The sequence below is a fragment of the Salvelinus fontinalis genome, chromosome 27, assembly GCF_029448725.1.
Source record: "Salvelinus fontinalis isolate EN_2023a chromosome 27, ASM2944872v1, whole genome shotgun sequence".
Classification (NCBI taxonomy): domain Eukaryota; kingdom Metazoa; phylum Chordata; class Actinopteri; order Salmoniformes; family Salmonidae; genus Salvelinus; species Salvelinus fontinalis.
In genome coordinates, this window is record NC_074691.1 from 3,235,805 (window position 1) to 3,251,384 (window position 15,580).

At 45.7% G+C, this 15,580-nt stretch overlaps 1 protein-coding gene across 5 annotated transcripts in view; it reads left to right on the forward strand.

Moving 5' to 3' along the window:
* LOC129824875 (small conductance calcium-activated potassium channel protein 3-like) overlaps positions 1–13,546 on the forward strand; it is a 58,592-nt gene extending 45,046 nt beyond the window's left edge. For 4 of the 5 annotated variants that reach the window (XM_055884411.1, XM_055884410.1, XM_055884413.1 and 1 more), the window contains exons 4-5: positions 3,868–3,903; positions 12,368–13,546. In XM_055884411.1, the coding sequence (XP_055740386.1) occupies positions 3,868–3,903; positions 12,368–13,546 (1,215 nt within the window). The remainder of the gene's footprint in view (positions 1–3,867; positions 3,904–12,367) is intronic. The other variant, XM_055884414.1, reaches the window with a different exon arrangement.
* The last annotated feature ends 2,034 nt before the right edge of the window (positions 13,547–15,580 follow it).

Sequence of the window (15,580 nt, forward strand, 5' to 3'; positions counted from 1 at the left end):
TCTCTCTATGTCCACCTTCCTGTCTGTCCCCCTCTCACTGTTTCCCTCATCTCCTCTCCTTGTTCTCTCTATGTCCACCTTCCTGTCTGTCCCCCTCTCACTGTTTCCCTTACCTCCTCTCCCTGTTCTCTCTATGTCCACCTTCCTGTCTGTCCCCCTCTCACTGTTTCCCTCATCTCCTCTCCTTGTTCTCTCTATGTCCACCTTCCTGTCTGTCCCCTTCTCGCTGTTTCCCTTACCTCCTCTCCCTGTTCTCTCTATGTCCACCTTCCTGTCTGTCCCCCTCTCACTGTTTCCCTCATCTCCTCTCCTTGTTCTCTCTATGTCCACCTTCCTGTCTGTCCCCCTCTCGCTGTTTCCCTTACCTCCTCTCCCTGTTCTCTCTATGTCCACCTTCCTGTCTGTCCCCCTCTCACTGTTTCCCTCATCTCCTCTCCCTGTTCTCTGTATGTCCACCTTCCTGTCTGTCCCCCTCTCGCTGTTTCCCTTACCTCCTCTCCCTGTTCTCTCTATGTCCACCTTCCTGTCTGTCCCCCTCTCACTGTTTCCCTCATCTCCTCTCCTTGTTCTCTCTATGTCCACCTTCCTGTCTGTCCCCCTCTCACTGTTTCCCTTACCTCCTCTCCTTGTTCTCTCTATGTCCACCTTCCTGTCTGTCCCCCTCTCACTGTTTCCCTTACCTCCTCTCCTTGTTCTCTCTATGTCCACCTTCCTGTCTGTCCCCCTCTCACTGTTTCCCTTACCTCCTCTCCCTGTTCTCTCTATGTCCACCTTCCTGTCTGTCCCCCTCTCACTGTTTCCCTCATCTCCTCTCCTTGTTCTCTCTATGTCCACCTTCCTGTCTGTCCCCCTCTCGCTGTTTCCCTTACCTCCTCTCCCTGTTCTCTCTATGTCCACCTTCCTGTCTGTCCCCCTCTCACTGTTTCCCTCATCTCCTCTCCTTGTTCTCTCTATGTCCACCTTCCTGTCTGTCCCCCTCTCACTGTTTCCCTCATCTCCTCTCCTTGTTCTCTCTATGTCCACCTTCCTGTCTGTCCCCCTCTCACTGTTTCCCTCATCTCCTCTCCTTGTTCTCTCTATGTCCACCTTCCTGTCTGTCCCCCTCTCACTGTTTCCCTTACCTCCTCTCCTTGTTCTCTCTATGTCCACCTTCCTGTCTGTCCCCCTCTCACTGTTTCCCTTACCTCCTCTCCTTGTTCTCTCTATGTCCACCTTCCTGTCTGTCCCCCTCTCGCTGTTTCCCTTACCTCCTCTCCCTGTTCTCTCTATGTCCACCTTCCTGTCTGTTCCCCTCTCACTGTTTCCCTTACCTCCTCTCCCTGTTCTCTCTATGTCCACCTTCCTGTCTGTCCCCCTCTCACTGTTTCCCTCATCTCCTCTCCTTGTTCTCTCTATGTCCACCTTCCTGTCTGTCCCCCTCTCACTGTTTCCCTTACCTCCTCTCCTTGTTCTCTCTATGTCCACCTTCCTGTCTGTCCCCCTCTCACTGTTTCCCTTACCTCCTCTCCTTGTTCTCTCTATGTCCACCTTCCTGTCTGTCCCCCTCTCACTGTTTCCCTTACCTCCTCTCCCTGTTCTCTCTATGTCCACCTTCCTGTCTGCCCCCCTCTCGCTGTTTCCCTTACCTCCTCTCCCTGTTCTCTCTATGTCCACCTTCTTGTCTGTCCCCCTCTCGCTGTGGCCTTCTGTCCTCAGGCTGAGAGGGGTGGGGGTGGAGGTTAGAGAAGGCCAGCTGCCCACACACACTCACACACTATCCTAACACACACACACACTTTCCTAATTCATACACTCACACTGTGAGGGAGACGGGGAGCATTTAATTGAAATGAATTCAGAAGTAGAGAGAGAGAGAGAGAGAGAGAGATTTTTCATTAGTCCATCGTTATACTGGTAGTAATGGGAGTAGTCTGCAAAAGGCTGCCACACGTCTTATGTACGTAGTTGTTTTTGGGTCAGATTTATTGGAGCAACTTTTTTCTTACACAATACCCTTGCTGGTTACGTTACTAGACCCCTGAATAGCAACATTCACAATGGGGCGATAGCAGAGATTTTCTTGTTTGTCTTCCATTTGTGGTGAAAGCAAAGATGGATCACGTCTCTTTCCACACCCTGGGACCAGAAGGTTGTTGGTTCAGCACCCCATGCAGGAAATGCTGCCCCCAAGTTCACTACAGGATATCAGCAGCATGCAGACCTTGTTAGGGAAACACTGGGTACATTCTAACAGTATGTTAATATCAGACCTTGTTAGGGAAACACTGGGTACATTCTAACAGTATGTTAATATCAGACCTTGTTAGGGAAACACTGGGTACATTCTAACAGTATGTTAATATCAGACCTTGTTAGGGAAACACTGGGTACATTCTAACAGTATGTTAATATCAGACCTTGTTAGGGAAACACTGGGTACATTCTAACAGTATGTTAATATCAGACCTTGTTAGGGAAACACTGGGTACATTCTAACAGTATGTTAATATCAGACCTTGTTAGGGAAACACTGGGTACATTCTAACAGTATGTTAATATCAGACCTTGTTAGGGAAACACTGGGTACATTCTAACAGTATGTTAATATCAGACCTTGTTAGGGAAACACTGGGTACATTCTAACAGTATGTTAATATCAGACCTTGTTAGGGAAACACTGGGTACATTCTAACAGTATGTTAATATCAGACCTTGTTAGGGAAACACTGGGTACATTCTAACAGTATGTTAATATCAGACCTTGTTAGGGAAACACTGGGTACATTCTAACAGTATGTTAATATCAGACCTTGTTAGGGAAACACTGGGTACATTCTAACAGTATGTTAATATCAGACCTTGTTAGGGAAACACTGGGTACATTCTAACAGTATGTTAATATCAGACCTTGTTAGGGAAACACTGGGTACATTCTAACAGTATGTTAATATCAGACCTTGTTAGGGAAACACTGGGTACATTCTAACAGTATGTTAATATCAGACCTTGTTAGGGAAACACTGGGTACATTCTAACAGTATGTTAATATCAGACCTTGTTAGGGAAACACTGGGTACATTCTAACAGTATGTTAATATCAGCATGCCACGTCCCTTATCACTCTGCTGACTTCCGCTCCACCCCTCTCTCTCTTCACTCTCTCTCCTTGTCTCCCTCAATTCAATTCAAAGTTGTTTTTTTCGTTGTCAAAACAAGGGAAATAAACAATAAACAAAAATGAAAGTTTCAAGAGTTTCAAAAGAATAGAGACATTTCAGATGTTATATTATTGTCTATGTACAGTGATGTAACATGTGCGAATAGTTGAAGTACGAAAGGGAAAATAATTCAACAGAATGGCGGCTATGGCGGCTTCTTTCAATAGCAAGGCTATGCTCGCTGAGTCTGTTCATAGTCAAAGCTTTTCTTAATTTTTGTTCAGTCACAGTGGTTAGGTATTCTGCAGTGTCTCAATTTGGTGTTTGTGGACCCCAGACTTCACAACCATAGAGGGTTCTATAACTGATTCAAGTATTTTTAGCCAGATCCTAATTGATATATCAAATTGTATGTTCTCTCTCTTTCTCTCACCCCACTCTCTCTCTTTCTCTCTTTCTCTATCTATCTCTCTTTCTTTCTCTCTTTCTCTATCTATCTATCTATCTATCTCTCTCTCTCTTTCTCTCTCTCTTTCTCTCTCTCTCTCTCTCTCTCTCTCTCTCTCTCTCTCTCTGTCTCTCTCTCTCTCTCTCTCTCTCTCTCTCTCTCTCTCTCTCTCTCTCTCTCTCTCTCTCTCTCTCTCTCTCTGTCTCTGTCTCTGTCTCTGTCTCTGTCTCTGTCTCTCTCTGTCTCTCTCTGTCTCTCTCTGTCTCTGTCTCTCTCTCTCAGCTGTGTAGAGAAAGCCAGAGAGGTGTTCCCTCAGAGGTGAGAGCACAGTCTAGGAAAGTGGGTCATCTGTTTTCCTATATATATATATGTGTGTGATTGAGAGAGAGAGAGATGTGAAATCCTTGTCCTAGTTTTTATCTCTCTCTTCAAGGGATTTCCATGCTGCAGGCCTTGCAAGGCGTTTCCCACCCTATTTGTGTGTGTGAGTGTGTGTGCACGTATGCGTGTGTCCTCTCCATCACTGTGTCCTGTGGTGTGTAGTGGAGCCGGTCTTTCTCCTCCCTGAGGTGGGCTTTCTCCTCACAGGTAAAACTCGCCCCTAACCACAGATCTAGGATAAGATTACCCTACTGCTAATCCCAGCCTTATACATTAGGGGGAAAAAAAAATATCTGAAACTGTATGAGTGCTTAGGGAAATCATCTACTGTACCTCCTTTTTGTTCCTCCCGCTGGGGAGTAGTGACTCTGGGCTTGTTTGGTCATGTCTGTTTATGTTCTGTGTGCCTCTGGGCTTGTTGGTCAGGTCTGTCTTTGTTCTGTGTGCCTCTGGGCTTGTTGGTCAGGTCTGTCTTTGTTCTGTGTGCCTCTGGGCTTGTTGGTCAAGGCTGTCTTTATTTTGTGTGCCTCTGGGCTTGTTGGTCAGGTCTGTCTTTGTTCTGTGTGCCTCTGGGCTTGTTTGGTCAGGTCTGTCTCTGTTCTGTGTGACTCTGGGCTTGTTGGGTAGGTCTGTCTATGTTCTGTGTAATTCTGGGCTTGTTTGGTCAGGTTTGTCTATGTTCTGTGCAACTCTGGGATTGTTGGTCGGGTCTGTCTCTATTCTGTGTGACTCTGGGCTTGTTTGGTCAGGTCTGTCTCTGTTCTGTGTGACTCTGGGCTTGTTGGTTAGGTCTGTCTATGTTCTGTGTAATTCTGGGCTTGTTTGGTCAGGTCTGTCTCTGTTCTGTGTGACTTTGGGCTTGTTTGTCAGGTCTGTCTGTGTTCTGTGTGACTCTGGGCTTGTTGGTCAGGTCTGTCTGTGCTCTGTGTAACTCTGGGCTTGTTTGGTCAGGTCTGTCTCTGTTCTGTGTGACTCTGGGCTTGTTTGTCAGGTCTATCTGTGTTCTGTGTGACTCTGGGCTTGTTTGGTCAGGTCTGTCTCTGTTCTGTGTGACTCTGGGCTTGTTTGGTCAGGGTTGTCTCTGTTCTGTGTGACTCTGGGCTTGTTGGTCTGTCTGTGTTCTGTGTAACTCTGGGCTTGTTTGGTCAGGTCTGTCTCTGTTCTGTGTGACTCTGGGCTTGTTTGGTCAGGTCTGTCTCTGTACTGTGTGACTCTGGATTGGCCTGTTGGTGTCTGCTTGTGTCTGTGTCTTGTTCTGTATTAGAGACATCTGCAGTCAGGGACTTAACACGATTACTCAGCAGCCACCATGGCCATGGGAGTTTGGCCTGGGAGATGGAGGACATGAGAGAGGGAGGGGGTGAATGCTCATCTGGGGGGAAGAGGGGAAACTGCACATCTTATCAGAGAGCACCGTATTCTACAGAAGACCATTAGAGTTTCAAGTCGCTCTCCTTCCCCCTCTCTCCTATTTCTGTCTCTCTATCTCTTTCTCCTGCTCTCTCTCATTTCCTGTCTCTGTCTCACTCCTTTCCCCTCTTTCTCTCCTTCCTTTTAAAATATTTTTTAAACAATACAAAACATCCACATACAAACAACAACATACAGACGCTCACCAACATCCACAACATCACCCCTGCCCAGAGCCATCACAACATCACCCCTGCCCAGAGCCATCACAACATCACCCCTCCCCAGAGCCATCACAACATCACCCCTGCCCAGAGCCATCACAACATCACCCCTGCCCAGAGCCATCACAACATCACCCCTGCCCAGAGCCATCACAACATCACCCCTGCCCAGAGCCATCACAACATCACCCCTGCCCAGAGCCATCACAACATCACCCCTGCCCAGAGCCATCACAACATCACCCCTGCCCAGAGCCATCACAACATCACCCCTGCCCAGAGCCATCACAACATCACCCCTGCCCAGAGCCATCACAACATCACCCCTGCCCAGAGCTATCACAACATCACCCCTGCCCAGAGCCATCACAACATCACCCCTTCCCAGAGCCATCACAACATCACCCCTGCCCAGAGCCATCACAACATCACCCCTGCCCAGAGCCATCACAACATCACCCTTGCCCAGAGCCATCACAACATCACCCCTGCCCAGAGCCATCACAACATCGCCCCTGCCCAGAGCCATCAACAACATCACCCCTGCCCAGAGCCATCACAACATCACCCCTGCCCAGAGCCATCTGCTCATACCCCCATCTCCAGTGCCCACATCACACTCCGTCACATGGCCTCAAACTGCACCATTTTGTTTCTCTCCGTCGCCCACACACTTTCAGCATTTAGATAACAAAGCATTTGAACTTTCCATTGGGTTAACGATGGAGGATTGGTTGATTTTTGTTGTTGTTTTTTTGTTGTTTTTTTTCAAGATGATCGGGTATCACTGCTCCCTCATATGCCATGTCTTGAAATAAACAGAGAGACAGATTAAAAGTACATTTACATTGTAATACTTCTGACAGCCAACTTTTTATTTTAAATTTGTTATATTTCACGTTTATTTAACCAGGTAGGCTAGTTGAGAACAAGTTCTCATTTGCAACTGTGACCTGGCCAAGATAAAGCATAGCAGTTCGGGACATACAACAACACAGAGTTACACATATATACAGTGGGTGCAAATGAGGTAAGATAAGGGAGTTAAGGCAATAAATAGGCCATGATGGCAAAGGAATTACAATATAGCAATTAAACACTGGAATGGTAGATGTGCAAAAGATGAATGTGCAAGTAGAGACACCATTGCTCGTGCTTCTTGGCCCAAGCAAGTCTCTTCTTCTTATTGGTGTCCTTTAGTAGTAGTTTCTTTGCAGAAATTCGACCATGAAGGCCTGATTCACACAGTCTCATCTGAACAGTTGATGTTGAGATGTGTCTGTTACTTGAACTCTGTGAAGCATTTATTTGGGCTGCAATTTCTGAGGCTGGTAACTCTAATGAACTTATCCTGTGCAGCATAGGAAACTCTGTGTCTTTCATTCCTGTGGCGGTCCTCATGAAAGCCAGTTTCATCATAGCACTTGATGGTTTTTGCGACTGCACTTGAAGAAACTTTCAATGTTCTTGACATTTTCTGTATTGAGTGACCTTCATGTCTTAAAGTAATGATGTAGTTTCTGTTTGCTTATTTGATCTGTTCTTGCCATAAAATGGACTTGGTCTTCTACCAAATAGGGCTATCTTCTGTATACCCCCCCCCCCCCCCACCTTGTCACAACACAACTGACTGGCTCAAACTTTTAAGAAGGTACAACTTTTAATTGAAATGCATTCCAGGTGACTACCTCATGAAGCTGGTTGAGAGAATGCCAAGAGTGTGCAATGCTCTCATCAAAGAAAAGGGTGGCTATTTGAAGAATCCCAAATATAAAATATATTTAGATTTGTTTAACACTTGTTTGGTTACTACATGATTCCATAAGTGTTATTTTCATAGTTTTGATGTCTTGTAGAAAATAGTAAAATAAAGAAAAACCCTTGAATGAGTAAGTGTAACTTTTGACCGGTATATCTATATTTTTTTACCCCCCTTTTCTCCCCTATTTCGATCTTGTCTCATCCTCCGAAACATGACCTGCTTAACCCAGAAGCCAGCCGCACCAATGTGTCGCATTATTGATACATCTATATGTTGTTTTTTAGCGTTTAGTATTCAACTGAAAGTTGTATTTGTTTGTAACTGTCTATCTTTAATAAACCCTGTTTGATTGATATGTATCAAGTCTGGTAAGACTTTTGAAATTTTTTTGCTTATAAGCTTTGTTATTATATTATTGTCACAATTTATTAAACTTATAGGTCTATAATCAGCAGGGGACTCACCCAGATTTATCTGGTTTTAACATAAATGAAATAAGTGTTTGATACGTGGCACTCCTTCCGTCTCTCGCTCTGGTCTGTTGTTACAGCAGCGTCCCTAGCAGAGCAGGGCTGGAGAAGGGGAGGTGGGGGATCTGGGGGGTAAGAGGAGGGTGAGGATGATGGAAGGAGAAGTTTTACACACACACACCTAGAGCACACACACACTCCCAAAGCACATACAGTCAGTGGCTGTGGACAGGAGTGGGTGAGAGGGGGAGGCAGGGTGAGGGAGGGGTTAGATGGGGTTGTCAGGCCGGGAGCCAAAGAGGGTTTAGAGGTGTCCTATTATAGCGCACCAGGAGACATCCGCTAGCTAATCCCCTGCCAGTTTACACCTTCACCTGTGAAAAGGCCTCACCTTTCTTTGGCCTTCATAATTTCCTCTGCTCACTTTCCTCCATCTATCCCTCGCTCTCTCTCTCTTTGCCTGTCCTTTATTTCCACACGCCTTCTATCTCATCCCTCCCTCCTGCCTATTCCCTTTTCCCTCTGGTACTGTACCCCACTAGTTAACACAGCCACAATGTCAGATTCCTCAGCCACAAAGTCCAAAATGGTCAAATTGTCAAAAGTCAAATGTGCTTTTTGGTCTTAATTTAAGGTTATGGTTAGGCATAAGGTTAGCAGGTGGTTCATGTTAGGGTTAAGGTTAGGGTAAGGTTTCAAATAAAATTTTAAGAAGATAAAAGGTACAAATGGGTGGGGTTATGCCATAATTATGACTTTGTGGATGTGTTAACTAGTGACGACACTCCCGCTCTCCTCTCCTCCCTCCCTTCTTCTCCCACTTCCCTCCCTCTCTCCCTCCTCCTCTCCTACTGTTCTGTGGTGTAAGCCCGGTGGTGCTCAGTCATTCCCATTGACAGATTACCTTCTTAATGGAATTTAAATATTTAGTTTTTCCTTGTGGCGATTCATCCAGGAAAAGAGTGACAGCAGCAGGAGGAAGAGGACGAAGAGGAGGGAGGACTGTGTAGAGGTGTGTGGAATGAAGAGGAAGGGGGAGGGAGGGAGAGAGAGAAGGAGGAGGGTAATTTCCTCTGATGGTGCGAGTCTGAATCACTTCTGTTTGGATTTGTTTGGATGTCATTCAGAAAGAGGGAGGGAGGATCTGGGGAAGAGAGAGAAAGAGGAAGTGAGGGATAGAAGAGCGGCGGTGTCACACACACACACACACACACACACACACACACACACACACACACACACACACACACACACACACACACACACACACTGAAGGGACAGCAGAGTGAATGACGATCAGTTTGCAGACGAGAGATGTTCTGTAAGTGTGAATGAGTTGTGTGTGTGTTGGGGCTGTGATGGGCTTCCCTCTGACTCAATGGAAAAGCACAGTGCCATTAGTACACACACACACACACACACACACACACACACACACACACACACACACACACACACACACACACACACACACACACACACACACACACACACACACACACACACACACACACACACACACACAAACTTTTGTACTGTACTCTCTCTCACTCTCTTTGACTCTCACACACAGGATCTTTCTCTCTCTTCCTTCCCGTTGTCTCTATCTCTTCCCCTGTGTCCCTACCTCTATTTCCCTCCATCCCCCCCTCCCCCCCTCCCTCCCTCTCTCTTTCTTTATCTCTTTCTCTCTGGCTGGGGATTCTAATTAAGCTTGGCTGGTCTTTGATGTTGTCGCCTTGGCAACAGTCACCATGACGAGGCTGGGTCTGCAAAACACCCGCTCTCACTCTCGTTCTCTCTCTCTCTCACTCTCGTTCTCTCTCTGTCTCTCTCTCTCTTTCATGCACACATACACACACACTGACTGACATGCAGCATTCACAAATAATTTTACCTACAATACACGAGTGTGCAGAACACAATGACTCCTTGCGACACACACCAACGACATGATGAATGCTCCTTTAGTCTTTTCACCAGTGGCACCAGTTGCATGCTACACTGTCACGCAAACAGAGACATCTAGTCTGAAAGCTGAAAGTCTATTTGTGCTTTCTATCCAGCAGTGATCCACAGCTGGTTGTGTCTGTAAATGCACTGAATGGCATTCTGCTACTAGAGCACAGGCCACAGGCTGTAGCTGTCTCACCAAGGTAAGTTGGCTGGAGCAGACACAGACACCTGGGCTAGAATGTTACCACTACTGAACTCTCTTTTAGTGTCACATTTCAGTTTAACTATCTGTATCATTCCTTCTCTCTCTCTCTCTCTCTCTCTCTCTCTCTCTCTCTCTCTCTCTCTCTCTCTCTCTCTCTCTCTCTCTCTCTCTCTCTCTGTCTGTCTGTCTGTCTGTCTGTCTGTCTGTCTGTCTGTCTGTCTGTCTGTCTGTCTGTCTGTCTGTCTGTCTGTCTGTCTGTCTGTCTGTCTGTCTGTCTGTCTGTCTGTCTGTCTGTCTGTCTGTCTGTCTGTCTGTCTGTCTGTCTGTCTGTCTGTCTGTCTGTCTGTCTGTCTGTCTGTCTCTCTGTCTGTCTGTCTGTCTGTCTGTCTGTCTGTCTCTGTCTGTCTGTCTGTGTCTTTCTTTCTTTCTCTCCCTATCCCTTGTTCTTCAGTCTGGTAGTGGTTGTACATTAAATCCTGCTACAGTGGAGGCCCCTCCAGATGAGTTGTGACTCCTGGTTGGTCCTGTACTGTGTTAGTTCTGTTGGTTGACCCTCTCATAGTGTTTGTTGTGTATGATGAGACAAAGTGTGTGGGAAAAAAACCTCTCCAGATGAATCATGTGGATACAGCAAGAGCTGCTCTCTCTCTCTCTGCTCAACAGCATCTGTTCAACCTTTCATTTAAAACAGGGACTTCCCTACCTCGCTCCATCGCTCACTCTCCACCTGTCTGTCTCTCCTCTTTCTCTGTCTCCCTTCTTTTTCTCTCTTTCTCATTCCCTGCCTTCTCTTTCCCCTATCTCTAGCTCCTCCCTCTCTCTCCTTCTCCATATCTCCCCCCTCTCTCGTATTCTCTCTTCATCTCCCCCCTCGTCTGTCTCTTCCTGAAGGGGATGGTCTCTACTAAAACCCTGCTCTTAGCTTTTCCTCATAACAACCGCCCGGGCGACAGTATCAACAGTAACCACAGCAATTAAGAAAGCAAACAACATCGACTGAGCAGGAAAAAAACAGCAATTAAAGCATTATGGCTAGAGTGTGTTCATAATGATGCCAGAAATACATCCATAATGATATCTCAAAGTAATGCTGTGACTGGGATAATGGGATCACTTAGGTTACTGGGGTGTTAGCAGACAGTTAGCAGACAGTTAGCAGGCAGTAAGCTGAGAGTTAGCAGACAGTTAGCAGACAGTAAGCTGAGAGTTAGCTGAGAGTTAGCTGACAGTAAGCTGAGAGTTAGGAGACAGTTAGCAGACAGTTAGCTGAGAGTTAGCAGACAATTAGCTGAGTTAGCTGAGAGTTAGCAGACAGTTAGCTGAGTCTTAGCAGACAGTTAGCTGAGTCTTAGCAGACATTTAGCTGAGAGTTAGCAGACATTTAGCTGACAGTTAGCTGAGAGTTAGCAGACAGTTAGTAGACAGTTAGCCTACAGTTAGCAGACAGTTAGCAGACAGTTAGCCTACAGTTAGCAGACATTTAGCTGACAGTTAGCTGAGAGTTAGCAGACAGTTAGCAGACAGTTAGCAGACAGTTAGCAGACAGTTAGCAGACAGTTAGCAGACAGTTTGCCTACAGTTAGCAGACAGTTAGCCTACAGTTAGCAGTTAGTAAACAGTTAGCAGAGAGTTAGCAGACATTTAGCTGACAGTTAGTAAACAGTTAGCTGAGAGTTAGTAAACAGTTAGCTGAGAGTTAGCAGACAGTTAGCAGACAGTTAGCCTACAGTTAGCAGACAGTTAGTAGACAGTTAGCAGGCAGTTAGTAAACAGTTAGCAGACATTTAGCTGACAGTTAGCAGACAGTTAACTGAGAGTTAGCAGACAGTTAGCCTACAGTTAGCAGACAGTTAGCAGACAGTTAGCCTACAGTTAGCAGACAGTTAGCCTACAGTTAGCCTACAGTTAGCCTACAGTTAGCCTACAGTTAGCAGACAGTTAGCAGACAGTTAGCCTACAGTTAGCAGACAGTTAGAAAACAGTTAGCAGACAGTTAGCAGATATGTAGCTGCCAGTTAGCAGACAGTTAGCCTACAGTTACCAGACAGTTAGCAGACAGTTCGTTTTATATGAGGGAAAGGGGAACAAAGCAGTCTAAACATCAACAGTGTCACTACATTGTCACATACAACAGCTTCCTCTCATCAAATCAATGATAAATCCACTGTGATTATGCAAAGCCATTATATTGACTACTACAGGCACTAACACTGTAATCATGTACCAAACTACTGATGATGATGATGATGGTGACCATGATGATGATGTCGACACTCATTACTAAGTAATTAAAAAGTGTTTAAAATGCTACCTCCGCTCTAACCAGCCCTCGTTCTATCTTCCTGTCCCTTGTTCCTCCTCTTCCCTACCACAGCTCTTCGTCATCGACAACGGAGCGGACGACTGGCGCATCGCCATGACGTTGAATCGGGTGTTGCTGATATCGTTGGAGCTACTGGTGTCGGCGGTGCATCCGGTGCCCGGGGACTTTAAGTTCCAGTGGCGGGCACGTCTGGCGTTCTCTTACGCCCCGTCCCAGGCTGAGGCTGACCTGGACATGGTGCTGAGTGTTCCCATGTTCCTCCGCCTCTACCTCATCGCCCGCGTCATGCTGCTGCACAGCAAACTGTTCACTGATGCCTCCTCGCGGAGCATAGGGGCCCTCAATAAGGTGTGTGTGTTCACTGATACCTCCTCACGGAGCATATGGGCCCTCAATAAGGTGTGTGTGTTCACTGATACCTCCTCGCGGAGCATAGGGGCCCTCAATAAGGTGTGTGTGTTCACTGATACCTCCTCACGGAGCATATGGGCCCTCAATAAGGTGTGTGTGTTCACTGATACCTCCTCGCGGAGCATAGGGGCCCTCAATAAGGTGTGTGTGTTCACTGATACCTCCTCACGGAGCATATGGGCCCTCAATAAGGTGTGTGTGTTCACTGATACCTCCTCGCGGAGCATATGGGCCCTCAATAAGGTGTGTGTGTTCACTGATACCTCCTCACGGAACATATGGGCCCTCAATAAGGTGTGTGTGTTCACTGATGCCTCCTCATGGAGCATAGGGGCCCTCAATAAGGTGTGTGTGTTCACTGATGCCTCCTCACGGAACATATGGGCCCTCAATAAGGTGTGTGTGTTCACTGATGCCTCCTCACGGAGCATAGGGGCCCTCAATAAGGTGTGTGTGTTCACTGATGCCTCCTCACGGAGCATATGGGCCCTCAATAAGGTGTGTGTGTTCACTGATACCTCCTCACGGAGCATAGGGGCCCCTAATAAGGTGTGTGAGTTCACTGAAACCTCCTCACGGAGCATTGGGGCCCCTAATAAGGTGTGTGTGTTCACTGATACCTCCTCACGGAGCGTAGGGTCCCTCAATAAGGTGTGTGTGTGTGCCGGGGGCTTTGTTGTTCACTCTTTCTCTTCACTCATTATGTCTCACTCCTTCCATCTTGCCTTTCTCTCATCCTGTGTTTCTCAATCTATTTCTCTCCTCCTGTGTCTCTCACCATTTCTTTCTCTCCTCCTGTGTCTGTCCAATGAAGTATGAATGATTGATTGATGTCTGCCTTGCTGTCTCAGCTTCTCACCTTCCCACTAATTCAGACTGAATCCTCCCCTGTCAGGTAACTGAGGACAGTAATGACAGAGACTAAATCCTCCTCTGTCAGGTAACTGAGGACAGTAAAGATAGAGACTAAATTCTCCTCTGTCAGGTAACTGAGGACAGTAATGACAGAGACTAAATCCTCCTCTGTCAGGTAACTGAGTACAGTAATGACAGAGACTAAATCCTCCTCTGTCAGGTAACTGAGGACAGTAATGACAGAGACTAAATCCTCCTCTGTCAGGTAACTGAGGACAGTAATGACAGATATGCAGCAGGACTAATAAGGCAGAAGGGTGCTTCCTTATCCCCTACGTAGTGCACTACTTGTATCCAATGCCCATAGGGAATAGGGTGCCATTTGGGACGAAACCTATGAGAATGAGATGCGGGGAAATTATTGAAAGATTTGGCGAATGAGAGTGAGAGAGTGAGTAGTGGGTATTACATGAGTGAGGTCAATAGTAAACCGATAAAAGAAAGAGTGAGATATGATAGAGGGAATAGTACAATGAGACTGAGATAAGGAGATGTAGAACTAATAGAAAGAGACGTAGACAGAGAGAGAGAGAGATACCATTTTAAAACACTCTACAACACCGTTCAAATTGACACAAACGCAGAACAACGCCAAATTCATGAGAAGTTGAATGGATTAGAAAAAGCTATAAAGGACAATCAAAATCCACTGGACTCTCCAATTACTGACCAGGAGCTCTATAAGAAACTTCAGGCTCTCAAATGTAAAAAAGCATGCGGACCTGATGGCATCCTAAATGAGATGCTCAAACTCACTAGTGCAACATTTCAATTGGCTATATTAAAACTGTTTAATTTGATCCTGAGTGTAGGTTATTTCCCTGACATCTGGAATCAAGGACAAATTTGACCCTAACAATTACAGAGGCATTTGTGTGAACAGTAACCTGGGGAAGGTTTTCTGTAGTATTATAAATGTAAGAGTTCTAAACTTCCTTAATAAGCACAATGTCTTGAGTAAAAGCCAAATTGGATTTATACCAAAACATCGCACGACTGATCATATTTACACCCTGATAGATAAACATGTCCACCAAAATAATACCAAAATATACGCTTGCTTTATCAACTTCCAAAAAGCATTTGATTCTATTTGGCATACAGGACTGTTCTACAAAGTTATTGAAAGTGGTGTAGGGGGTAAAGCATATGACATAATTAAATCAATGTATACTGGCAATACGTGCAGCATTAAAATTTGTAAGAAAATAACAGAATTCTTTAACCAGGGGTGGGGCCTTCGTCAGGGTTGTAATCTGAGCCCTGCACTCTTCAATATTTACATCAACGAATTGGCCACTATTCTAGAAAAATCCTCAGCCCATGGTGTTAGTCTCCACAATTCAGAGGTTAAATGCCTACTCTTCGCAGATGACCTATGCCTGCTGTCACCCACAGCACATGGCCTACAGCAGAGCCTGGACCTGCTAGAGCAGTACTGCCAGACCTGGGCCCTGGCAGTAAACCCCAAAAAGACTAAAATAATGATTTTCCAGAGAAGATCCAGATCTCAGGGAATTAGACCAAAGTTCTCAATTGGTACAAAATATATAGAGTACTGCACACACTACAATTACTTAGGTTTAAAAATAAGCTCAACTGGACACCTTAATGAGGCAGTGAATGAACTGAGAGAGAAAGCACGCAGGGCATTCTACGCCATTAAAAAGCAAATTCAAATTGAAATACCTATTAAAATTTGGCTAAAACTAATTGAATATGTCATTGAACCAATTGCACTTTATGGCAGCGAGGTGTGGGGTCCACTTGCAAAACAAGATTTCATCAAATGGGACAAACATCCCATTGAAACCCTGCATGCAGAGTTCTGTAAGATTATCCTACATGTCCAGAGGAAAACTACAAACAATGCATGCAGGGCAGAATTAGGCCAATATCCACTAATAATAAAAACTCAAAAAAGAGCAATTAAGTTTT